This window comes from Ranitomeya variabilis, chromosome 2 (genome assembly GCF_051348905.1).
Source record: "Ranitomeya variabilis isolate aRanVar5 chromosome 2, aRanVar5.hap1, whole genome shotgun sequence".
Taxonomy (NCBI): Eukaryota; Metazoa; Chordata; class Amphibia; order Anura; family Dendrobatidae; genus Ranitomeya; species Ranitomeya variabilis.
The window spans coordinates 77,241,718-77,268,138 of NC_135233.1; the positions used below are offsets into that span (position 1 = coordinate 77,241,718).

The window sequence follows — 26,421 nt, forward strand, 5'->3', positions numbered from 1 at the left end:
CCCCTAAGTCTTTACACTATGCACCTTTATTCTTACCCATGGTCCAGAATCCATTTCCATCATTGTTTACATATTTAGGATTTTTTGGTTCCTAACACTGGGGTATATATTTATACTTATTTATATTTATCTCTGGTAACTATTTTATACTAACCCTTTGTGTACGATCCCCTTTTTTTCCTATTCATCCCATTGTGGTCTTGCTATGTGTTTATTTATTTATTTTTGTTAATATCTTGCCCTCCTGTTGGTGACGCCTTTTGTTGCTATTTTTGGCTCATTAAGCACTATTGGCTACAATATTTTACTGATTTTTTATATGTATTAATAAAGTTTTCTATCATTGTTCTTGCATACGTGTCTTTTTGTATGTTTAAATATCTGCTTTCACGTTGAACCTGTTTCCCATTAGTACTAATTTAGATACCATTATAGCACCTTCTGATTAGTGTACTTGACTATAGTATTATAATCCGAGGTATCTTTTTGCTGGAAATATCAATATGATGTGATGTTGTACACATTAATCATACTGTGGACTTAAGTGTGCTCAATGTGCTCTGCGAGGACTGGGCTCCTGCCTAGCACCACCAGGACACTGTCCTCTCTAGCCCAGGGCCTGCAGCATCGCCACACTCGTGCTGGCAAATTACATAAATGTTACCACCCTGCTCCATCGCAGCCAACCAACCCCCTCCCAGTAAGCTACATTAGGACTAAAAGATGCACCTGTGACCCCTAACATGCCTGATCCTGATCATAGGATATAGATATAGATATAGATATAGATATATATATACAAAACAAAAAAATAACCTTTTAAAAATGCATTTAAATAAATCAAGCTGAAGGGAAGAAAATGGGATAATTTTAAATTTTTATAAGTCTTGAGGCAGGTTGCTTGTTTGCTCATTACTGGCTGAAAAGGGGTGTTCTCAAGTTGCCTCTAGAGCAGCTCGGAGCTTTGCAGGCTCCTTACAGTCTCCATATTTCCCAGTTTCTAGCAGGGCAGGTTCGCCTCCTTGACTGACAGTTTTGAGTACCAGAGCTGTAAGATTAATATAACTATAAAGCTCAGCACAAGTTCTACTGTAACTTTCAGCCATCAGTGGATTGTTCCAAGTCTGCACTGTTATCTTTATATGTAGATAGTGATAACAGGAATTTGATCATACAGCTCAAGACAGTGAGCCATGATTAGAACGGCTCTAGGAGAAGCCAAGGACTGGCGATCTTGCAATACTTAGTACAGCAGCTTGTCCGGAGCTGAGAGAGAGGAGCAGATAACTGCTGTATAGAAATCCATGGGCTGGAGAGAGCAGACTGGTATGTTAACTTCTCTTCTGGAATATAACCACTTCACACTCTTGGCCAGGAACCGGTGGACGAGCACCATGGAAACGAGCTGTACATGAAAGATAAAAAGCTCATTGCATGAGAATGGCAGCAGACTGGAAGGCTAGTACAGCGCGGTTTCTTTGTTTTTTAAATTGTAATTTTTATTGAAATTTTTCAAATTTTACAGGAAAAGAAAAAAGGTTCTTTAGATTTTTCACTATCATTTATGGGTAACAAACAGGCTTAGGCTAGGTTCACATTGCGTTATGGCTGTACGTTAAACGGACTACGTTACACCGCGGCATAACGCGGTGTAACGTAGTCAGTTAACGCCGCCATTGAAAGCAATGTCGGACGCATCGCCAGCGCACGCCCACAATGGGCGTGCGTTAGGAGATGTGCAGCCATTGAGTGACGGACCCGAGACGCGGGCTGCAGCGTTTCCGGGTCCGTCACTGCTAGCGCAGATGGAGCTAGCAGATGCTCCATCTGCGCTAGCACTGTGCCAAAGTCGGCACTTGCGTTAGCGCAGTCCGTTAGCGTATGCGCTGAACGGACTGCACTAACGCAATGTGAACCTAGCCTTATACTATAGTAATAGGTAAACATTTTCAAGTAGATGAAGAGTAAAATTTTACAAACAAACACACGGACAGACTCAGACAAAAGGAAAGGGGAAGGGGGGGGGGATGTGATGTGGAATGTTACAACCTAGTTATATCCATCTCATAGAGGTCATATATTTAACATGGCCCAAAGGAATCCCAAGGATTGTTTTATGTCTCTACATTGTTGTTATTAAGGGCTGCTCGGTATTCTAAGTTCCTGATATCTTTGATGCGAGAATATAGATCTAGTTGGGAAGGTGTAAAAGCAATCTAATGGATCTCATGGATATGGATTCAGGGAAAATATTTAATAGAAAGAGCTGAGGACTTAAGTGGAGATGCACTCCAAAAACTTGCTTAATGAGGAGTTGGACTATCACCTAGAACGGTTTAATCAGTGGACAGTCCCAAAAATGTTAAACACAGAACCTCTAGACAGGATGTAACGCCAGCAAAGGGAAGGGATAGATGGTTTCATTTTATTTAAAAAAAAATCAGGCGTATGTTAACAGATGAAGGATTTTGTTCAAATTTTCTTTGTATGAAATACAGGATGCGGTCTTTGCTGCTCTGGTTCAAACATTTCACACCGTTTGTTTTTTAAAAAACAAAATGCAGCGAAGGATGAATTAAAGGGCGTGTCTTGAATCATAACTACGCAAAAATCATACCTAGACATAACTTGCCCTTAACTTTATAAATATACATATATGTCAGGTAATGCAAGATCTTTAACCCCTTTATCTTATATGACGTACTATCCCGTCAAGGTGACCTGGGACTTAATTCCCAGTGACAGGATAGTACGTCATAGGTGATCGGCCGCACTCACAGGGGGAGCGCGGCCGATCGACCCCAGGTGTCAGCTGATTATTACAGCTGACACCCGGCACTATGTGCCAGGAGTTGTCACGGACCGCTCCCGGCACATTAACCCCCGGTACACTGTGATCAAAGATGATCACAGCGTTCCGGCGGCATAGGGAAGCATCGCGCAGGAAGGGGGCTCCCTGCATACTTCCCTGAGACCCTCGGAGCAACGCAATGTGATCGCGTTGCTCCGAGGGTCTCCTACCTCCTCCTCCCTGCAGTCCCGGATCCAAAATGGCTGTGGGGGGGGGGCCTTCCGGGTCCTGCAGGGAGGTGGCTTTCAAGCGCCTGCTCAGAGCAGGCGCCTGCAAGCCTCCTTCAGTGCCTGTGTGATCGCTGATCTGACAGGGCACTGCAAAGTGTCAGATCAGCGATCTGTCAATATAATGTGATGTCCCCCCCCCCTGGGGCAATGTAAAAAAGTTAAAAAATATATATTTACATGTGTTAAAAAAAAAAAAAAAAAAATCCTAAGAAAGAAAAAAAAAAATTATTGTTCCAATAAATAAATTTATTTTTATAAATAAATAAATTAAAAAAAACAAACTAAAAGTACACATTTAGTATCGCCGCATCCGTAACGACCAGACCTATAAAACTGTCCTACTAGTTAACACCTTCAGTGAACACCATAAAAAAAAAAAAAACACGAGGCAAAAAAATAGAATTATTCTTACCGTTAATTTGGTTTCCAGGAGCCTTCCAAGACAGCCTCAGGAGGTTGTCTCCATACCCTAATGGGGGACAGGAAGCACAAGAGGTTAAAAAGCTCCTTCCACCTCCCATTAACCAGTGACTTACAACTGAACCCATAGAATCAGTTAACTTTTAGGTTCTCAGAAAAATATCCAAGAACATCGGGAGGGAATTGACGCTGTCGTGGAAGGCTCCTAGAAACCGAATTAACAGTAAGAATAATTCTATTTTCTCTAGTTGCCTTTCACGACAGCCTCAGGAGGAATGCCAACCAATTCTGTATTTAGGGAGGGACCGCAGCCTGGAGAACTTTCCGGCCAAAGACTAGATCCCGGTTGGACCAGAAGTCCAATCTATTATGTTTAGTGAATGAGTGCAGAGAAGACCATGTTGCAGCCCTGCAAATCTGCTCCGTGGATGCACCAACCCTTTCAGCCCAGGAGACGGAGGTAGATCTGGTGGAATGAGCCTTTAGGCCTGTAGGTACCATGACATTCTGATCTAAATATGCTTCAGTTATGGCCTTCTTTATCCAGTTGGCAATAGTACTCTTCGCTACTTTTTTGCCTTTGTTTCGGCCAGATAAATGAACGAATAGATTTTGGTCAATTCTGAAAGCTTTAGTTTGTTCCAAATAGTGTAAAACTATACGACGTACATCCAAAGTATGGAATTTATGTTCTTCCGGATTTGTGGGATTGTGACAGAATGATGGAAGGACTATATCCCGTGATCGGTGAAACTCTGACACCACCTTTGGAAGAAAACATGGATCAGGTCGGAACACAATGGAATCGTCCCTTATGCGGAGATAAGGTTCTCTGATTGAAAGGGCTTGTATTTCCCCCACTCGTCTTGCAGTGGATATGGCAACTAAGAAGGCGGTCTTGCAGGACAGCAGCTGCGAGGGACAAGAGGATAGTGGCTCAAATGGAGGAGCCGTAACGCCCTTTAGCACTATGTTTAAGTCCCATGATGGCACAAAGATTTGTTGCTTTGGATGATGTCTTGATGCGGAGATAAAAAACCTTTTTATCCAACAATGACCTGCCAGGTCTTGATCAAAGACAGAACTCAAGGCTGATACTTGAACTTTTAATGTACCTCGGTTTTAACCCCAATTCCAGCCCTTTTTGTAAAAAGTCTAATATTTGTGAGATATTAGGGTGGAAGGGGTCAGGATTACAAGAGTGACACCACAAGGAGAACCTTTTCCAAATTTTGCTATATATATAGCGTTAGTGACAGGTTTCCTGGATTTTTGTAAAGTGAAGATCACTGATTCTGAGAGCCCTTTAGCTCTTAGCACCTGGGCTTCAATAGCCAGGCTGCCAGTTTGAATTTTGGGGGGTTCGGATTATGAAAGGGACCCTGCAGGAGAAGATCGTCTGACGTTTGTAGAAAGACTGGACCATCCACTTGTAATTCCCTGATGAGGTGGTACCAGCTCCTCTTCGGCCATGCTGGAGCTACCAGGATAGTCTGAACCTGATCATCTCTGATCTTCCAAAGGGTCTTTGCAAGCAACGGTATTGGAGGAAATACGTACGCTAACGGGAACCTCCATGTATGGGCAAAAGCATCTACTCCCTGAGATTTGTCTCTGGGGTTTAGAGAGAAATAAGTCTCGACCTGTGCATTCTGACTTGAAGCTAACAGATCTATGTCGGGAAGGCTCCATCTGTTCGTCAACATCCTGAAAACATCTGTCTTCAGGCTCCATTCTCCTGGTTGTAAGTCGTGACGACTTAGATCTGCTTGAACATTCACCGACCCTTTGAGGTGTATTGCTGATAATGAGAGGAGATGCTTTTCTGCCCAGCAAAAAAATTCTGCTTGACAACTCTCAGGTAATTGAATTTTGGACTCCCTTGGTGTTTGAGATGCGCTACAGTCATTATATTGTCCGAGTACACTCTGACATGTTGACCTACAATTAGACTGTTGGCGGCTAGAAGGGCCCTCTCCACTGCCATCAATTCTCTGAGGTTGGAAAAATTGGAACTTTCTTTGTGATTCCAGTGACCCTGGAATGGGACTTGCGACACAACGGCACCCCAGCCCCTTCGACTGGCATCTGTTGTTACTGTCACCAGTGGAGTTTGTACCCAGTCCACACCCTTGAGAAGGTTTGTTTGGATCACCCACCAGGCTAAGGAGGCTTTTACCTTCCCTGGAGTGTATACTCTTCTGTTTAGGAAGTTTGGATTTCCATTCTAGTTTTCCAGAATGTGTGCCTGCAGAACTCTGGAATGGGCCTGAGCCCACTGGACTGATTGTATGCAGGCCGTCATTGACCCTAGAAGAGACATCGCTGTCCGCAGAGTAGGGGACCTTTGTTTTTTTAAATCTAAGACTTTGGATACCAATTTCTTCCGGTGATCTTCTGGTAAAGACTTTTGGTTCCCTGAGTCCAACAGGACCCCCAAAAATTTTATCTTTGAAGGCAAAAGATGAGATTTCTTTAGATTGGGTATCCAACCCAAGAGTTGTAGGATGTTCAGAGTTCTGGCAACTCTCTGAGAATTTCGTCGGAAGGACCAATGATTAGAAGGTCGTCCAAAAAGGGTACTATGGCGACACTTTGGCTTCTGATGTGAGATACAGCTTCCGCCATGACTCTGGAGAAAACCCTGGGGGCCGAGGAGATCCCGAAGGGAAGAACATGGTATTGAAAATGTAGAATCTTGTGATTGAACTGAACCGCAAATCTCAGATACTTCCTGTGAGAAGGATGTATCAGGATATGAAAATAGGCATCCTTGAGATCTATTGTTGCCATATGTGAATGTGGAGCTATTAGAGGGATGGCTGATTTTACTGACTCCATTTTGAATTTGCAGTAAGTGATGTATTGATTGAGAGCTTTTAGGTTTATTATGATCCGGGCTTGTCCGGAGGGCTTCTTTACCATGAATATACGGGAATAATGCCCCCTTCCCTGCTCATTTACTGGGACCATAGAAATTGCTCTCGAAGCCATCAGGTCTTGTAATCCTGACATCATCAATTTTTGAGTCTCCCGAGATGACGGGGAGGTGACTCTTAAGATCCTGGGAGGGGGGCTTCTAACTCTATAAAAAGACTCTGCTGGATAACACATAAGACCCAGGGGCTGTTGGAGATATTCCGCCAACTGTGAATGAAGTTTGAGAGCCTCCCCCCTACTGGATCGGAGTCATTGTTTCTCTTGTTGTGACTGCTGGGGAATAAGGATATTTTGGGGTTTTCCCCTTAGCATAGCTTCATCTACCGGTTTTCCCTTTGCCCTTAGCCTGGGAGGGCTGAGACTGGGAGGGCCGAAAAAAAAACGCTTTCTGGGGGGGGGTCTCTGCTCAGGAAGAGTCTTTTTCCTGTCCGTGGCTTTTTCCAGGATATCATCTAATGAAGGCCCGAAAACATAGTCTCCTTTAAAGGGAATGGAGCATAATTTTATTTTTGAAGTCACATCTGCACTCCACATCTTGAGCCAGAGCGCTCTTCTGGCTTTATTTGTTGGACCAAGGATCTGGCGGCTACACGGATAGATTCCACGGAGGTGTCTGCAAGAAAACCCGTTGCTCTATGTAAAATAGGCAAGGAGTCCAATAAATCATCTCTCGGAGTTCCCTGAGAGATGTGGTTTTCTAATTCTTCCATCCAGCGGAAGAGAGACCTGGCCACACAGGTAGATGCAATATTAAACCTGAGAGCCGAAGAGGTGGTTTCCCAGGATTTCTTAAGTAGGCTTTCAATCTTCCTATCTAGAGGATCTTTTAACTAGGAGGAGTCTTCGAACGTCAGGGCAGTCTTTTTAGCCACCTGAACATCTATTTTTGGGATGTTCCATTTAATTGAATCCTCATCCAGAGGAAACCTGTGCTTAAAGTCTGACGGGGTGGTTAGCAGTTTCTCTGAAAGTTCCCACTCATTATTGATCATGTCAATAATACTCTTATGAATGGGAAAGCCAGTCTGTTTATCAGTGTGAATGCCAAATAACTCGTCCTGTATAGTTTGAGGAACGGATTTCTCTTTAAGCCCCATAGTATTTCTCACCGCAGACACCAACTCCTCAATATGTTCATAAGAGAAAAGGTACTTTCTGATTTCAGGAGTTTTCTGAGGTAGGACGTCTTCCCATTTAACTGAGGATGACGTATATGAGAATGTGAGTCAGAGTATTCCTGGATTTTTCTTTTCTTGGGAAGTGATGGACCAGGTGAAGGTGGTGGTGGCAGCGGGGGAGGGGAAAATGTGGCCATAGAGGTTTGAACCTCCTGCCTAACCAAGGAACGTATCTCTTCAATTAGTGAAGGATGTTCATCCCGGATTATTTCTCTCCTATTTTAAGGGTAATTTTTCATTACATGTAGCGCATTTGCGCTTAGAGGTGGATTTAGGCTTGTCTCCCTGAAATTAGAGAGGGAGCAGTATAAGAATGTATACTAAAAACCACCCTTAAATGGGACCCATCCCTGCCACACTTACTGGGGCCTGGGGAGCGCTGGGCTCTGCAGCTGCAGGGCAAGACGTATCCATCTGAGCAGGCTTACCTGAGAGACGTCTTCTGCAGCTTTATATAGAAAATAAAAGCTGCCACAGAGCCTGGCAATTAGCCATCCCCTCCCCCTCCGCAGTCCCAGGCAGGCGTGCGAGGATGCAGCGTGCCCCACACGCCGTTCAGAGGTCCGGAATTCTGGAAGTACCAGCGCTCCTGTACAGGAGAGCCCGACCCGGAAGTGAAGCGCCACATGACTTCCGGGTCGCCGAACAGCGTGCACAGGAGGGGGAAGACGCTGGAGAGCTCAGGGAGGCCTCCGGGAGGGAATCGCTGGTCCGCTTTACCCCCGCAAGGGGATGCAGGAGGACCAGGACAGCGGTCCCAGAATCCAAGGAGACTGGAGCAGAAAGCGGAGGAGGAAGCCCAGGGCCCGACCACCACTGCCCGGCAAAAGTTTACAGGTACCACTGCCAGAGCCGGCCGCGCAGCATACCAGGAACCTCTCCATGCCCCATGGGGAACAGGAAAGGCACTGGTTAATGGGAGGTGGGAGGGGCTTTTTAACCTCTTGTGCTTCCTGTCCCCCATTAGGGTATGTGTTGAGGAGAGCCATAAGATCAAATACTTAATTAATCTCAAGACATAAGGTAATTGAGAGAAGCAACCCATAACATGTATTGTTTAACCTTACATAAGTTTTCCTCAGATCAAAATGAGACACTAAAGATGGCCGCCATCTCCTGTACCAGAGCCATGTGCTCTGGTATCCAAGATGAACAATGAAGACACTAAAGATGGCCGCCATTTCCTGTATCAGCAGACCGTGTGCTCTGGTGTCCAAGATGACGCCCACCCTGATGACCTCATGGATCCACCCACAGTGAAGCCCACCCTGATGACCTCACGGACCAACCCACCCTGATGACCTCATGGATCCGCCCATGGACTTGCTCATGCCCAACCCACTAACCAATGGAATATATCTGATCACTCCCATTTTAGAGCTAACCGAGCCCCCTTACAGGAGATATATAACATCGTGTTTGACTAATAAACTTCCCTTCTTGGAGCTGAGCCTCACATTGATCAAGGAGAGTTACAGCTGACTGTGTCTGGTGTATTTCTTTAGTGCACATGATCAATATCCATTAGGCCAGGAGTAGGCAACTAGAGAATTGAACATTTTATTAATTGTTCAACCCTAATATATGGAGACAACCTCCTGAGGCTGTCGTGGTAGGCAACTAGAGAAAACGACGCTTTATCATACCACCCAACAAAATGTGGACTAGCACGCGATCAAAAAGACGGATATAAATAACCATTTTACCGCTGAAAACGTCATCTTACCCCGCAAAAAAGAACCACCATACAGTGTCATCAACAACAAAATAAAAAAGTTATAGTTCTCAGACTTTTAAAGGTATTGAATCTAGTGGCTCAAATGGGGAGCTGGTTAAGGCCTCTAATACTAGATTTAAATCCCACGGAGGTAGACGGGGAATATGGACCGGTTTACTACGTTCACAAGATTTTATGAATCTGGAGATCCACCTATTAGCTGCTATATTGCATCCATATAGGGCTCCTAATGCAGAGACCTGAACTCTTAAGGTATTTACAGATAACCCTAACTCTCGGCCTTTTTGCAAGAACTCTAGAATAGGTGTGACTGGAACTTGCTTAGTGAATGGTACCGTGTAAAAGTCTAAAAATTTATTCCATACCTACTATATATTAGGGTGGTAGATCTTTTTCTGCTCAATAAGAGGGTGTTTACTAGTTCTGCTGAGAACCCTCTTGAACTTAATAGTTGCCTCTCAAATTCCACGCCGTCAAGTGAAGACCTTTCACTTGCGGGTGGAAAAAGGGGCCTTGGGACAGCAGCTCCTTGTCTGATGGGAGAATCCATGGATCGCATAGGCACATGGTCTGGAGACAAGAGAACCATGGTCTTTTCGGCCAGAATGGTGCAATGAGGATTACTCTTGCTTGTTCCCTCCTAATCTTTTGATCACTATAGGAATCAGAGACATCAGAGGAAAGGCGTATGCCAGTCTGAACCTCCAAGGATGGTGGAGAGAGTCCAACATATCTGGGTGATCCATGGTGTTCAGGGAAGCGAACCTTTCTACTTGCCGGTTGTCTCTTGTGGCAAATAGGTCGATTTGTGGTATCCCCCATGATTCTCTTATCATTCTGAATATGGATTTGTTTAAGGTCCATTCCCCTTGACGTAACTCGTTTCGGCTGAGGTAGTCTGCCCTGATGTTCTCTACACCTCTGATGTGCAGGGCTGTTAGGGATGTTAGATGAGTCTCTGCCAGCTGAAAGATGTCTGCAGCTATAGTCATTAGACTTCCTGACCTTGTACCACCCTGACGGTTCACATATGCCACTGTGGTGGAATTGCCCGAGTAAATTCTTACATTTGCTCCATGAATCTGCAGAAGAAAATGATTTAAGGCATATTCTACTGCTTTTAACTCCTTCCAGTTGGAGGAACACGTCAATTCTGCCTGGTCCCAAGTATTTGGGGCCAGACTGTCTTCCATATGTGCTCCCCACCCAATGGGGCTGGCGTCGGTGGTAATTATTTTAGACGGGTCTATCATCCATGGCACACCCCCTGAGAGGTGGTCCATGTCTAGCCACCAGGATAGTGATTCTAAGACATCTTTGGAAAGAGTTATTCTACTTTCTAGATATCCGTCTTTTCCCTGAGCCGACAATACTTCATACTGCAATTGACGAGTATGAAATTGTGCCCATGGTACAGCAGGGATACATGATAATGACCCCAGTAAGGACATGGCTTTTCTTAGTGTCATGTAGGGGTTGCGTATTGCGTCTGATACCCTTGATTGTATAGTCAGTCTTTTTGACTGAGGAAGGAAGCATTTCTGACTTACAGAGTCTAGCTGGATTCCTAGAAATGTCTGAACGGTTTCTGGATTCAGCCGGGATTTTTCGAAGTTGACGATCCAACCTAACTCCTGTAGGGACGAGATCGTATTAGATAAACGAGTTTTACACTGAAGTATAGAGTTTCCTACTACTAGAAAGTCATCTAGGTAGGGTATTATCAAGGTATCTCTTGGCGTAGATGAGCCATCACTTCTAGTATCACCTTAGTGAAGACGCGGGGAGCCATAGAAAGCCCAAATGGCATTGCTACATACTGAAAGTGACGAACCTGTCCCTCCAGGGTGACTGCTACCCTTAGGTACTGCTGATGTTCGGCATGTATGGGAAGATGATAATAGGCATCTTTTAAGTCTATTCCGGCCATGACACACCTAGGAAATAAGAGTTTTATGGTAGAACTAATGGATTCCATTTTGAAGGTATGATTACGCAGGAAGGAATTTAATCTTTTGAGATTTATGATGGTTCTAAATGAACCATCTGGCTTATTGATCAAGAATAAAGGGGAATAGAACCCCTTCCCTTCTTGATCCTGGGGAACTTCTATCAGGACTTTAGATAGAAGAGATAGGATCTCTGATTCCAGAGCCCTTTGTTGGTCTTGACCTTTTGGTGATGTTACTATAAAGGAATCCCAAGGGATTCGGTTAAATTCCAATTTTAGGCCGTATTGCACAATGTCCAGAATCCACTGGCTGGATGTTATTTGTTCCCATTTGGGAAGGAAGAATTTTAATCTGCCGCCCACTTCCTGGTTGGTTCCCATTGCGTTAATGGGAGAGCGCTAACGGACAGCGTTGCACGGCGAAATTAACGCCGTGCACCGCGTCAGTTAGCGCTCCCATTGCCGGCAATGTTAAAGCGCATTGCTAGCGCGTGTCATTTTCGACACGCACTAGCGATGTGCCGGTCTTTTGTAGCGCGCCTCGGACGCTGCTTGCAGCGTTCGCGGCGCGCCAGAGGTCCGTTCCCCGCTCTCACAGATCGGGGATCTGCGAGAGAGGGGACGTTAACGCGACCCCTAAACGCGGCCCTGAAAAAGACATTGCGTTAGCGCAATCCGCTAGCGCTAAACGGATTGCACTAACGCAATCTGAACCTAGCCTTAGCGGTATTTGCGCTTCGGATTATGGAACCCGCTTAAAAAAGGCACCTTTTTGCTTCGGGTCCTTCGACTCCCATCGCTCCCTTTGTTCGAACGGCTTGTTCCTGGTAAAGGGGCGTCTTCTGAAGGCTCTCCTGTAAGATGGAAGATACTGGTTAGGGAAGCCTTTCTTCCTTTCTCCTGCTTTATTCAGGAGTTCATCCAGCGTTTTTCCAAAAAGGAACTCACCCTGGCAGGGGATCGCACAAAGTTTTGCTTTGGCCTGTGCGTCCCCTTTCCAGTTTTTTAGCCAGAGTGCTCGCCGGGCTGTGTTCACTAGGCCGGCTGACCTGGCTGCAAGACGTAGCGAATCCACGGAGGCATCAGTCAGGAATGCTACCGCTTCTTTAATTAGAGGGAATTTCGGCAGGATTGACTCTCGAAGTTCTACCTCGAATCTGTTCCTCCAGTTGCTCCATCCACACTAGTAGTGACCTTGCAGTACAGGTACTAGATATGGCGGGCCTGAACGCCCCCGTGTTGGCTTCCCACAACCTTTTTAGTAAAGCTTCTGCTTTACGGTCCAGCGGGTCTGTCAGGACCCCTGAATCCTCCACTGGTAGGACCGACTGCGACTACATGGTTGTGGAGGCTACAGCGGCATCAACCTTCGGCACTTTTGACCAGGAATTCAGCTCCTCGTCGCTGAAGGGATAGCGTCTTTTAGAGGATGATGGTAGGAAACCTCTGTTTTGCTTATCCCACTCCTTTTTAATGATTTCCTTAATGGTTTGTATGACGGAGAAGGATCTACGTTTCCTCTGTCCTAGCCCTGCGAACATTATGTCCTGAGCCGATTTCTTTTCCTTTTCATCTGAGCACCCCACCGTGCTCCTGACAGATTTTATTAAGTTGTCCACACTGCTGTTGGGAAGACAAAGCCCCCCTTCAGTTTCGGATGAGCTCGGCTGAGATCCCGCTTCGCCTGAGGATATACGTACATCCTCTGACTCCGAACTAACTGGAGATCGGGACCTGCTAAGCTGACGGGTACTGGCGCTACTTGTCTGCACCAAACCCTGCATTTCTTCCCGGATTATGGCTCTGACATCTGATGGAGTCATTATATTTTCCTGCCGTAAGGTTTGCATGATACACTCCGAACACAGTTTTTTAGCGTAATCTTCCGGGAGGGGCTGCGTACATAAAGCACATTCTTTGTGCTGGGACTTGTGTGTCCTTTTCTTAGTCTAGAGGAAGGATACAGGAGGAACATATATCAGCATATAGGAAGAGACTCTTTCAAAAACTCACCCAGTGAAGCTGACAGGTACCGGTTCTGGAGGAGGATTTCGTTTGGTGGTAGAACCCTTCTCTGGAGGTCGACCACCACTCTTTGTGCTGCTCCTAGCGCTTCTCTCCTTGCTGGGAGAAAGCTGTTGCACTGCGGGCAGGTGCGCTTCGTCGGCCGGTGAAGCCATTTTACACACACCGGCCCGACGCTAGCGCTGCATTTTTAAATCTGCCGCCCATTCTCCTGCCTTTCCGGACCAACCCGGAAGTGCTCCAGCCACTTCCGGGTTAGACGCGCCGCTCTCACTAACCATGCGGCGGCCAGAATTATTAAGCCGGCCGCTGCAGCGCGCGCGTCCTCACGGTGCCAGGCGGACCCACGGTGACCGGACCCGGACCGTGGATGCTTGGCCAGACGAGGGGGGAGGCTGCAAGCAGGGGCTCCCCCGCCGCTGCTTCTGGAACCGCAGCCCCTGCCATTCCCTAAGACACCAGCGCAGGCGGGTGCATGGCCCAGGGATCCTCTTCATCTGTAGGTAAGCCGGGTCCCTGTAGGAACAGGAAACCTAAACTGAGGAGGAGAGGGGACCGCCTCCTTTTATTCTGTAGGTTTCCTGTTCCTATGGGGCGGATCCCTCTCTCTCATGTGGGGTGCTGTCGTGGCGAAGGGTAAAAAATAAATATAACAATGCACATTTAAGTACAATGGACTAGCCCCCAAAGGATGACCATCCCTTAAAGCCATGTTCACACAGCTTTGTTTTTGTTTTTTTTGAGGCAGACAAACAAGTTTTTCAATACCGACTCAGACATTGTTTTTATTCAGACGTTTACATAGGTTTAATTTTTCCTGAAGTTTCCTAAAGACGTTTTTAAGAGCTTCGACAAATATTATCCTGAAACATTTTTTTGAATCCTGTTAATTGGATAGTGCCTAGTTTGGAGAAGGATTCCCTCAGGATCTGCTCCAAGGAAGTGACGTGCACTCTTTTTTTACCCTACCAGGTGACTTTGCAAACTACCAACATAGGGGGGGGGGGGGGGTGTAAAATAAAATGTATAACAAAGAAAAAAATCTCATGTGAACAGCAAAGTATTTCCTAACTAAATGAATAGGAAATTGCCAGAGTTAAAGCAGCTTTTGGGAGGAGGATTTTAGAAAGTGGATCTCTGGGAAAAACAAAAAAAATATTATTATTATTATACATTTTTATTCCAAGGCGCTTTACATGTGATCGGGGCAAATATAGACAAGTACAATAGACATGAGCAATACAAGGCACACCCAAGTACAGGAGGAGAGAGGATCCTGCCCGTGAGGACTCACAGTCTACAGGGGATGGGTGAGGATACACTAGGAGAGGGTAGAGCTGGTCATGCAGCGGTTCCGCAGACAGAGGATCAATACAGGCTTGTCGGATGAGGCAGGTCTTCAGGTTCCTTTTGAAGGTTTCCATGGTAGGCGAGAGCCTGATGTGTTGTGGTAGAGAGTTCCAGAGTATAGGGGGAAGCACAGGAAAAGTCTTGTAGTCTTGTATGCGGTTGTGGGAGGAAGATAGGAGAGAGGAGTAGAGAAGGAGATCATGAGAGTATCAGAGGTTGCGTGCAGGTAGGTCCCGGGAGACCATGTCACAGATGTATGGAGGAGTCAGGTTGCGAATGGCTTTGTATGTCATTGTTAGTGTTTTGAACTGTAGCCTCTGGGCAATAGGAAACCAGTGAAGGGCTTGGCAGAGGGGAGGCTGAGGAATAATGGGGAGACAGGTTTATTAGTCAGGCAGCAGAGTTTAGGATGGATTGGAGAGGTGCCAGTGTGCTAGAGGGGAGGCCAGAGAGTAGGAGGTTGCAGTAGTTGAGGCGGAAGAAAAGGGCATGTACTAGTGTTTTTGTGGTTTCATGGTCAAGGAATGCACGGATCCAGGAAATGTTTTTGAGTTGAAATCGGCAGGAGGAGGCAAGAGCTTGGATATGTGGCTTGCAGAGAGGGCAGAGTCAAGGATCACCCCGAGGCACCGAGCGTGCGGGACCGGGAAAGTGAGCAGCCATTGACATTGATGGATAGGTCGGGTGGAGGGGTAGAGTGAGGTGGGGAAAAGATTTTGAATTCTGTTTTGTCCATGTTCAGTTTTATAAAGCGAGCAGAAAAGAAAGATGAAATAGACAGACATTGTGGGATTTTGGTCAGTAAGGAAGTGAGGTCAGGTCCAGATAGGTAGATCTGCATGTCATCAGCGTAGAGAGCTGATATTGTAAACCGTGGGATTCTATCAGCTGTTTTTTTGGCAGGGGTAGGTGACAGAATCACCCCACATTTAGGGGCAAGCTCACATCCCCACAGACCAGATATGGATGACTAGGGCTAAAAATAGCTCATCAATTAAAAAAAAAAAAAAAAAAAAAAAAGTAGTGGTCAACCTCAAACTTTACATTTCTGTTTTTAAAGTTATCAGTATAAAAGCTGATGCTTCAGTTCAGCTTCCATTCGTTTATAACCCCTTGACCACCTTTGACGGATAGGTACGTCAAAAGTTGTGTCCTAGCCTTTGATGCGGGCTCTGATAAGGAGGCTGCATCTTTCCCTGCACATAAGAGCTGATCTGATCAGCTGTCAAGTTCCTCCAACAGATGCGGGTGGTATTACCTAGTAAAATACCTTAGTCAATCACTGACAGCAGCATTAAACTCGTGCCAGTCGGAAGCGAGTAACAAGTCCCACCCATGGGCACCTGTGTCATGTAATCGTGGGGCATCAATTGTTTTTCATGACAACCAAGGGGGGGGGGGGGAGGGAGGGGTTGAATGGTCTGCAGAAGACCGTCCAGCTCATTACAATACTCCTGTGAATGCTGGCTCATGGCAGGCGTTCATTGAAGATCGTGATTTTTGCTACACATAGTAGTGTACTGCTATGAAGACATATTAAAAATAATAAAAAAAAAAAAAAATACACAAATACTCATAGCTGCATTCCGAAATGTTTGATATCATAATATAAAGTAAATTAATCAAAAAAATTGAATTGCAAGCGCTGGTTTATTTGAAAACCGCAACATTGCAATAACAGGCGATTAAAACGTTGTATCTACCCAAACACGGTATCAATAAAAAAGTCAGCAAGAAATGCAAAAAAATACAGCCCCAGATCTTGAAGAAAAACAGACGCTATGCGTCTCGGGAAAACTGACATAAGCAAGTTTTTTTTATAAATTTTGGATCTCTTTTTTTCCATCACTTACCGTAAATAAAAAACCATACATGCTGGGTATCTGCGTACTCTTAGTGACCTGGAGAATCATAATGACGGGTCAGTTTTATCATTTAGTGAACATGGTAAATAAAAATAAAAAATATAAAAAAATTAAAATTGTGGAATTGCATTTTTTTGCAATTTCACAGCACTTGGAATTTTTGCCTCTTTTCCAGTACATGATATGGTAAAATCCATGGCCTCATTCAAAAGTAGAACTTGTCCTACAAAAAAACAAGCTCTCATATGGCCATATTGAGAAGAAAAATGAAAATATAGTTAAAAGTTATGGCTCTGGGAAGAAGGAAAGTAAAAAAAATAAAACGTCCTGGACAACAACTTAAACTCCTTTAACAGCCATTTTATTTTGAAATTACTATTTTTAGTATATTACTAGACTTATGTACTGTTAAATGATGTGAAAACTATATTCTACATACCTTCATATGCAGAACTCTGCTGCTCTTTCAGCAGCGACTGAATGTTGTCCAGCGGTATATAATCCTTGCACAGCTCTTTGCGCCTTTCAGTCTGCGTCATACTTAGAAGCCGATCTGCAGAGGAGACAACAAGGTCAAGATCTTTGCAACGCAATTTTAACTGTAGTAATGGGCACATGAAAAAACTTCAGTTGTTGGAAGGACAGGTTATAGAAAAATCAATGTCAGTTTTTACTATTATTGTTTCACCAGCAAGTTTCTTGAATGCAATAAATAAAAAAAAAAATAGAATAGAGATATTCAAAGCTTCTCCTGCTGATTGTAACATTAACATTGAACAAACTAGACTTGCATGGGTGATCGGTGACAAATTAAGGAAACTACAGATATTGATCTAAGACACGGTTAGGAAAACAAAACAACCAGTATAGATTATAACCAGAACACGTTCCATAGAAAATAGACAGACGTCTACAATGACTGGAACGCCATTTAAAAAAGCCTGTCCTCTAACTTGCCGATACTGGCATACCCTGGAAATCTGGCTCCTAAAGCTTTTCGCAGAAGTGAATGAGAGCTTAGCATCTGTTTACATCTGCATTTAAGCTATTGGGATATCAGGAAATAAAAAAGTGGGTTTGAGGACAATGGATGATGTAGGATCCGTCATCCACACGAAGCTGGGAAAAAGGAGGACGGCGATCGTAAGTAGAGAGGAGACGCCAGATTAAGACCACAGATGACCATTGACATAATAAAAGATCTTTTTTGTGCCTTGCAAAGCGGATTGGGGACTTCCATACAGCTCACTAGAATGCTGTGACAGAGGGCTTGAAAAAGGTGCTGGCCGTACTTATCTGGTGACTGGTTCCTTTAAGGATGAGTAATTGTCACAGATTCTGAGTACCATAATTGTCACTTTTTTTAATACTCTACTTCACTTTTAATCATTTGCAGTTAACATGTGGTAGAAGCCCTAACAATCAGGAACAATACAGCAAGGAGATACTCAAGATAAATACTTTATATTTCTGTATTAAAAGCAATCTCCCTGTGGTTCATATCCCTATTATAATCTGCAGACATAACTGAACATCTATTTTCTACTTTCTGAACAGTTTGTACACAGCTTACACTCACTGTCTAGAGCACTTTAGAGGATATTACTGTTGATATGTTCTGCAGAGATAATTTACTTTATTACATGGCATAAAACAGGGTTGGTGGGAGCGGTTATCAAGGTCTGCACTTCAGTTTATTTTTCTCACCAAAAACAAACACGGGACCGCTATACAGGTAGATTTTGCTAATTTTTCAGGGCTTAGAGGGGGATGGGCAACCACAGTCAGATTCATTATTTTACTCTAGAATTTTCCATAAATTATATCAGAAATGTGCCAACTCATAGCTGCTGTAGATTTCATTTCTTGGTGCCCTCACAAGCAAAGAGGCAACATATTTATGAAGCAACCTGCAACTCTTAATACATTTGTCCCATTTTACTAATCAGGTGTATTGATCACAAGACATTCGTGAATGCCACCCAAAAGGTTTCAGATCAATTGTAAACAAAGATTACATAACCAAGTTGTATAACCTTGCCCTACACAATGGTTAAAAGGGAATTTGTCTGCAGGTTTTTGCCATGTAATCTGACAGCATTCATGATGTAGGCACAGAGACATCAATCCCTGTGATGTGTCACTTAGTTTATTGGGTGCAGCAGTAATGACAGTCAGTTTTCTATGCAGCAGAGCTCCGTTGTTGAGATGTGGATAATACACCCACATCACATTATAGCAAAAACGTGGTGACAGGTTACCTTTAAGGGGCTATCCACTACTAGAACAACCCCTTCTCATACATCATGCTTTGCCCCGATAAAATACAAAAAGCTTATACTCACCCATCCTGACGTTCCAGCGGTATCGGTACTCACGTTCCCGGTGTTCTCGTGCGCCTATGACACGTAATGCCAAATCAACGCTGGTGTCCCTGTCCCCGCCTTTGTACAAGTCAAACATGAAGAGGCAGTCAGTGCAGCAGCGGATCTCAGACTTCCTCTTCATGTTCAATTTGTATGAAGGTGCAAACAGCAAAGCCAACGATAGTTAGGTGCCGGGCTTAAATGTTAACAAAACCGTACGATAGCCCGGGACTGCTGGAACGCCACCAGCATGGGAGGAGAGTATAAGCTTTGTTTTATTGGGATTATGAAGGTGGTTTTAGTTTGTTTTTTTGTTGTTTTTTTTTTACCACCTTGACCACAACACTTCAAAATGCAGCAGAAGGTAATTCCACCTGAAGATGTTTTGTCTCCTCCTAAGGAGGGTTCCCTAGCACACAGCTGAAACATATTGCACAGGATTGCATGCCAGCTCAGCTGAGCAACATATGCGTGGCGCCCCTGAGAGTCCAGTGGCCACAGAGGTACTGCACCTCATCCAGAGGTGTGGTACCCCACTCTTGGGTAAGAAGGGGGCACTACCCTGTACCCGCACTTTAGCATCCAACACCACACCACTCCAGGCCAGGGGATCTGGGCTGGAGGGGGGGGGGAACTAGGTAAAGGGTGTGGGTGGAGAGAGTGACAGCTGGTAGTGAAATGTCGTCATGAAGTCTGAGGAGAGCGGAGAAGACAGGAGCTCACGAGAGAAGGGAAGGGGTGCTAGGGGCCAGGAAAATGAAGAATCCACGCCGACCGTAGTGGGCTGGAGGGACCAGGTCATAGTGGGGACCGGTCCGAGACTAGAGGAGAGATTGTAGGACTCAGCTAGCAAACCGGAGGCTGTGGTGGCTATATGTGCCACAGCCAAATCTACACACATTCACTAAAAAGGCAGCCATATAGGGTTAAGGGCACCAGGAGGACGTCGCCTGACAGGACCTGAGGCTGCTAGCTTGGGACACTGTGTGTAAGGCGCAAAGCAGGAGAGCGCGAGCCAGCGCAGGAAGAGACTACCCAGAAAGATACACAAGAAGGGGGTCCCGGAAAAGTGCACCCTAGACTACCCAAGAGCTGGTTGGACCACTGAACCGGAGGACAGCACCCGGCTGGTGATTATAACCTGGAAACTGAGTTAAGTGTGAAGACTGCACCCCGCTGTATCCTCAGAATGATTTACTGCGTCACCTGCCATGCATCACAACAGTTACCATCATCAAATTTACCACTTAACTGCCCTGGGGCCCCATTCTACCCATGGGGAGCTGTACCATCTTAGCTGCGTCACCACCGGCCCCAGTGGACCTGAACTGCAGAGTTGGCCATCCCTTGCCGAACACCATGGGTGGCGTCATGAATTAATCCCATAGAACTCCCCCCCCCCCCCCTTGCATTTTTTATGGCACGTCCAGGGCCATTGAGTCGGGTCACGGCCCCTTGACTTCCCCAAAGAACTGTCCGACCCGGTTCAGAGTACCCCACGGCCCTGGTGGGCATTGCATATGCATAAAAAGGACTCCCGACATTTTACAAATATAATCATGAAACAATTTGTTCAAGTTATTTGCTGCCATATTTCTGTCACTGCTAAGTACTTTAAAGTGTCTTCTGCACCAATCACAAGTGATATAATGGAATATTCAGGTGGGAAAAAAATTTATGAGAATTTCATAAGTCAACTTGTTACAATTGTGACCTATTACAGTAACATGAATTCAGTGAGCTCTATACAACAACCCATTCTTTTACAAATGTTAGTAAAAAGCCGGATTACTTACCGGTAATGCTCCTTTAATGAGTCCACGACAGCACCCCACATGAGAGACAGGGATCCGCCCATAGGAACAGGAAACCTACATAATAAAAGGAGGCGGTCACCTCTCCCCCTCAGTTTAGTTTTCATAGTATAACGGGAACCGCAAAGTTTTAGTATTAACTCATAATCAGCAATTACAAATGTCTTAAACTCTATACAACCATAATTTGTCAGCTTAAAAGAAGGAAATTGTGCATAATTTGGGAGGGTAGTAAATGGGGGCTGTCGTGGACTTATTAAAAGAGCATTACCGGTAAATAATCCGGCTTTTTACTCTTCGCCATGACAGCACCCCACATGAGAGATTTTCAGAAAGCCATCATCTGGGTGGGATTACTGTACTAAGGACAGGTCTACCAAAGGTCAGGTCAGAAGATGTAGATAGATCAAGTCTATAATGGTTGTAAAAAGTAGAAGGTGTTGACCCGGTTGCGGCCTTACATATTAAATGGATTGATACATCTGCTTGTTCCGCCCAGGAGGAAGCCATGGCTCGTGTTGAATGTGCTTTTATACCCACTGGAGGAATCTCACCTTTTGATGTATAGGCCAAGCAGATAGCTTCTCTGATCCACCGAGATATGGTAGCTTTTGTGACCCCATGTCCTTTCTTGTGGCCCTGAAAGGAGACAAACAGAGCCTTACTCTGCCTCCATGTCTGAGACCTTTCTATATAGGTCAGGATGGCTCTTCTGACATCTAAGGTGTGGAAGTTATGTTGTTCTGGAGTTACAGGGGAATCAAAAAAGGAAGGGAGAGAAATTTCCTGTGATCTGTGGTAGGTGGATGCCATCTTAGGGAGGTATGAGGGGTCTGGTTTTAGGACTACCCGATCTTGAAATATTAGTAAGAAAGGTGGGTCTACTGATAGGGCCTGGATGTCGCTAACCCTTCTGGCTGAGGTTAGAGCTACCAATAGGGCTACTTTATATGTTAGGACATTTAGAGGTATGGAATCTAGTGGCTCAAATGGGGTGCCGGTTAAGGCCTCCAGTACTAGATTTAAATCCCACGGAGGTAGACGGGGAATATGGACCGGGTTACTACGTTCACAAGACTTTATAAATCTGGATATCCACCTATTAGCTGCTATGTTGCATCCATATAGGGCTCCCAATGCTGAGACTTGAACTCTTAAGGTGTTTACCGATAACCCTAATTCTCGGCCCTTTTGTAAGAACTCTAGAATAGGTGTCACCGGAACTTGACTAGTGAACGGTACTGTATAAAAATTTAAGAGTTTATTCCATACCCTACTATATATTAGGGTGGTAGATCTTTTTCTGCTCAATAAGAGGGTGTTTACTAGTTCTACTGAGAACCCTCTTGAACTTAATAGTTGCCTCTCAAATTCCACGCCGTCAAGTGAAGACCTTTCACTTGCGGATGGAAAAAGGGGCCCTGGAACAGCAGCTCCTTGTTTGATGGAAAAATCCACGGGTCGCATAGACACATGGTCTGGAGACAAGAATACCATGGTCTCCTTGGCCAAAAGGGTGCAATGAGGATTACTCTTGCTCATTCCCTCCTGATTTTTCTGATCACTAGTGGAATCAGAGACATCGGAGGAAAGGCATATGCTAGTTTGAACTTCCAAGGGTGGTGAAGAGAGTCAAACATGTCTGGATGATCCATGAAGTTCAGGGAAGCGAACCTTTTTCTTGTCTATTGTCTCTTGTGGCAAACAGATCTATTTGTGGTATACCCCATGTTCTTGTTATTCTGAATATGGTTCTGTTTGAGGTCCATTCCCCTTGGCGTATCAGGTTTCGGCTGAGGTAGTCTGCTTTGATGTTTTCTACACCTCTGATGTGTAGGGCTGTTAGGGATGCAAGATGAGTCTCTGCTAGCTGGAAGATGTCTGCTGCTATGGTCATCAGACTTCCTGACCGTGTACCACCTTGATGGTTCACATATGCCACTGTGGTGGAATTGTCCGAGAAAACCCTTACATGTGCTCCTCGAATCTGTGGAAGAAAATGATTTAGGGCATATTCTACCGCTCTTAATTCTTTCCAATTGGAAGAACATGTTAACTCTGTCTGATCCCAGATATCTTGGGCCAGACTATCCTCCATATGGGCACCCCACCCCATAAGGCTGGCGTCAGTGGTAATTATCTTAGAAGGGTCTATTATCCATGGTACACCCTTTGAAAGGTGCTCCATATCTAGCATATCTAGCCACCAGGATAGGGATTCTATGACATCCCTGGAAAGAGTTAGTTTACTTTCCAGATGTCCTTTTCCCTGAACCGATAATACTTCATACTGTAATGGACGGGTATGAAATTGAGCCCAATTCACAGCTGGAATACATGAGGATAATGATCCCAGTAAGGAAATAGCTTTCCTTAGTGTCATGTGTGGGTTTTACATTGCCTCTGACACTTGATTGTATAGTCAATCTTTTTGACTGTGGGAGGAAGCATTTCTGACTTACGGAGTCTAGCTGGATTCCTAGAAATATTTGAACCGTTTCTGGATTCAGCCTGGACTTTTCGAAGTTGACGATCCAACCTAACTCCTGTAGGAACGAGATTGTATTAGATAATCGAATTACATTGAGGTATAGAATTTCCTACTACTAGAAAATCATCTAGGTAGGGTATTATTAAAGTGTCCTTCCTGTTGGCGTAGATGAGCCATCACTTCTAATATCACTTTTGTGAAGATGCGGGGAGCCATCGAAAGCCCAAAGGGCATTGCTACATATTGAAAGTGACTAACCTGTCCCGCCAGGATGACTGCTACCCTTAGGTACTGCTGGTGTTCGGCATGTATGGGAAGATGAAAGTAGGCATCTTTTAGGTCTATCCCCGCCATGACACATCTAGGGAACAAAAGTTTGATGGTAGAACTAATGGATTCCATTTTAAAAGTATGATTACGCAAAAAAGAATTTAATTTTTTTGAGATTTATGATGGTTCTGAATGAACCATCTGGTTTATTGATCAAAAATAAAGGGTAATAGAACCCCTTCCCTTCTTGATCCTGGGGAACCTCTATCAAGACGCTTTTAGATAGAAGAGATATGATCTCTGATTCCAGAGCCCTTTGTTGTTCCCGTCCTATTGGTGATGTTACTACAAAAGAATCCCAAGGGATTTGATCAAACTCCAATCTTAAACCGTATTGTATAGTGTCCAGAATCCATTGGCTAGATGTTATTTGTTTCCATTTAGGAAAGAAAAATTTTAATCTGCCGCCCACTTCATGGTTAGCGGTACTTGTTATGCTTCGTATTATAGGATCCGCTAAACAGAGCACCTTTTTGTTTTGGATCCTTTGTCTCCCAGCGCTCCCTTTGAGTCTCAAACGGTTTGTTTCTGGTAAAGGGGCGTCTTCTGAAGGCTCTCCTGTAAGATGGAAGAGATTGATTAGGGAAGCCTTTCTTTCTCTCTCCCGCTTTATTTAGGAGATCATCCAATGTTTTCCCAAAAAGGAACTCACCCTGGCAAGGGACCGCACAAAGTTTTGCTTTTGCTTGTGCGTCCCCTTTCCAGTTTTTTAACCAGAGTGCTCGCTGGGCTGTGTTCACTAGGCCGGCTGATCTGGCTGCTAGGCGTAGCGAATCCACAGAGGCATCTGCCAGGAATGCTATCACTTCTTTGATTAGAAGGATTTTTGGCAAGATTAATTCTCTCGAAGTTCTACCTCCAATTTGTTCCTCCAGCTGTTCCATCCACGATCTTTTTAGTAAGGCTTCTGCTTTACGGTCTAATGGGTCTATTAGGACCCCCGAATCCTCAAATGGCAAGACCGATTGTTTAGAAGTAGAAGCAACTGTGGCATCAACCTTTGGCACCTTTGACCAGGAATTTAGTTCCTCATCGCTGAAGGGATAGCGTCTCTTAGAGGATGATGTTAGGAAACCCCTTGTATTCTGCTTATCCCATTCTTTTTTAATTAGGTCTTTAATAGTGGGTATGACGGGGAAGGATCTACGTTTTTTTCTGTCCTAACCCCGCAAACATGATGTCTTGAGCCAATTTTTTTCCCTTTTTCATCTGGGCACCCCATTGTGCTTCTGACAGATTTTACTAAGTTGTCTATACTGCTGTTAGGTAGACAAAGCCCTCGGATGAACTCGGCTGGGATCTAGATTCATCCGAAGATCTATGTACATCCTCTGATTCTGAGCTTGCTGGAGATCGGGACCTGCTTGGCTGGCGGGTACTGGTGCTACTTGTATGCGCCAAACCCTGCATTTCTTCCCGGATTATGGCTCTAACATCAGATGGAGTCATTATATTCTCTTGCCGTAAGGTTAGCATAATACATTCTGGAGCACAACCTTTTAGTATAAGAATACGGAAGGGGCTGCATACATAAGGCACATTCTTTGTGCTTGGACTTGTGTGTCCTTTTCTTAGTCTAGAGGAAGGGGATACAGGAGGAACATATATCAGCACATAGGAAGAGGCTTTTTTAAAAACTCACCCAGTGAAGCTGACAGGTACCGGTTCTGGAGGCGGATATTTTGGCAAGTGATCTTTCTTTGGTGGTAGATCGCTTCTCTGGAGGCTGACCACCACTCTTAGTGCTGCTCCTAGCGCTTCTCTCTTTACTGGGAGAACGCTGCTCTGCTGCAGGCTGGTGCGCTTCGTCGGCCGGTGAAGCCATACTCACACACACCGGTCCGACGTCAGCGCCGCTTTTGAATCTAGCGCCGAATCTCCTGCCTCCCCGGACCTAACCTGGAAGTGCTCCGGCGACTTCCGGGTTAGACGCGCCGTTCTCTCTCACCATGCGGCGGCCGGAGATATTAAGCCGGCCGCAGCAGCGCGCGCGCCCTCCCTCATGGAGCCGGGCGGACCAGCGGTGACCGGACCCGGAACATGGATGGCTGACCAGATGAGGGGGGAGGCTGCAAGCAGGGGCTCCCCCGCCTCTGCTTCTGGAACCGCAGCCCCTGCCGTTCCCTCAGAACCCACACAGGCGGGTGCATGGCCCAGGAATCCTCTTGGACTGCAGGTGACTTCGGATTCCTACAGGAACACGAAACCTAAACTGAGGAGGAGGGGACCGCCTCCTTTTATTCTGTAGGTTTCCTGTTCCTATGGGCGGATCCCTCTCTCTCATGTGGGGTGCTTTCGTGGCGAAGGGTAAAAAGGCATAGTGCATGGATAGGTCCTGGATTTTACACAACTGTTGCAGAAGGACAGTGAAAAACTGAATTCAAATGATTAAAAAAAGTGAACCTGTCTGTCAATTTACACTGCCCAAACCAGGTGCAGAATAAGGCTGTGTGCACACAGAGTTTTTCCCCATGCAGAAATGGGCCAAAACAGCTATGGAATCTTTATGCAAGCTGACTCAATCCTGTAGTGATGTGCACATGATCAGTAATTTTCCTTGAGTATTTGCAGTGTGTTTTTTTTCTGCAGCATGTCAATTATTTGTGCGTTTCTGCAATGTATTTCACCCATTGACTTCAATTGAGTCAGTCATATCCGCAGCAAAAAAGCAGGTATAAAAAGTTTTGCAGATTTGCTGAGTTTTTGTTTGCGTTTTCACATACTTATTATGGCGTTTCCCACACAGTCATCTGTGACAGCGTGGTAAACACCAGCGCGATGGTTCTTATCGGCGGTAACGTTACCGCGGTTAAGACAGTTTGTCAGAGCCCTGCGGAGCAATGCTGTCAGCGTGACCCAGCAGCCATGACAA

At 45.1% G+C, this 26,421-nt stretch overlaps 1 protein-coding gene across 1 annotated transcript in view; it reads right to left on the reverse strand.

Annotated features, from left to right (window-relative positions):
- The window catches only part of MACROD2 (mono-ADP ribosylhydrolase 2), a 2,853,334-nt gene that overhangs the window by 2,794,577 nt on the left and 32,336 nt on the right, over window positions 1-26,421 (reverse strand). Inside the window, exon 2 of the mRNA XM_077282574.1 lies at window positions 16,988-17,101. Within this exon, the coding sequence (XP_077138689.1) occupies window positions 16,988-17,101 (114 nt within the window). The remainder of the gene's footprint in view (window positions 1-16,987; window positions 17,102-26,421) is intronic.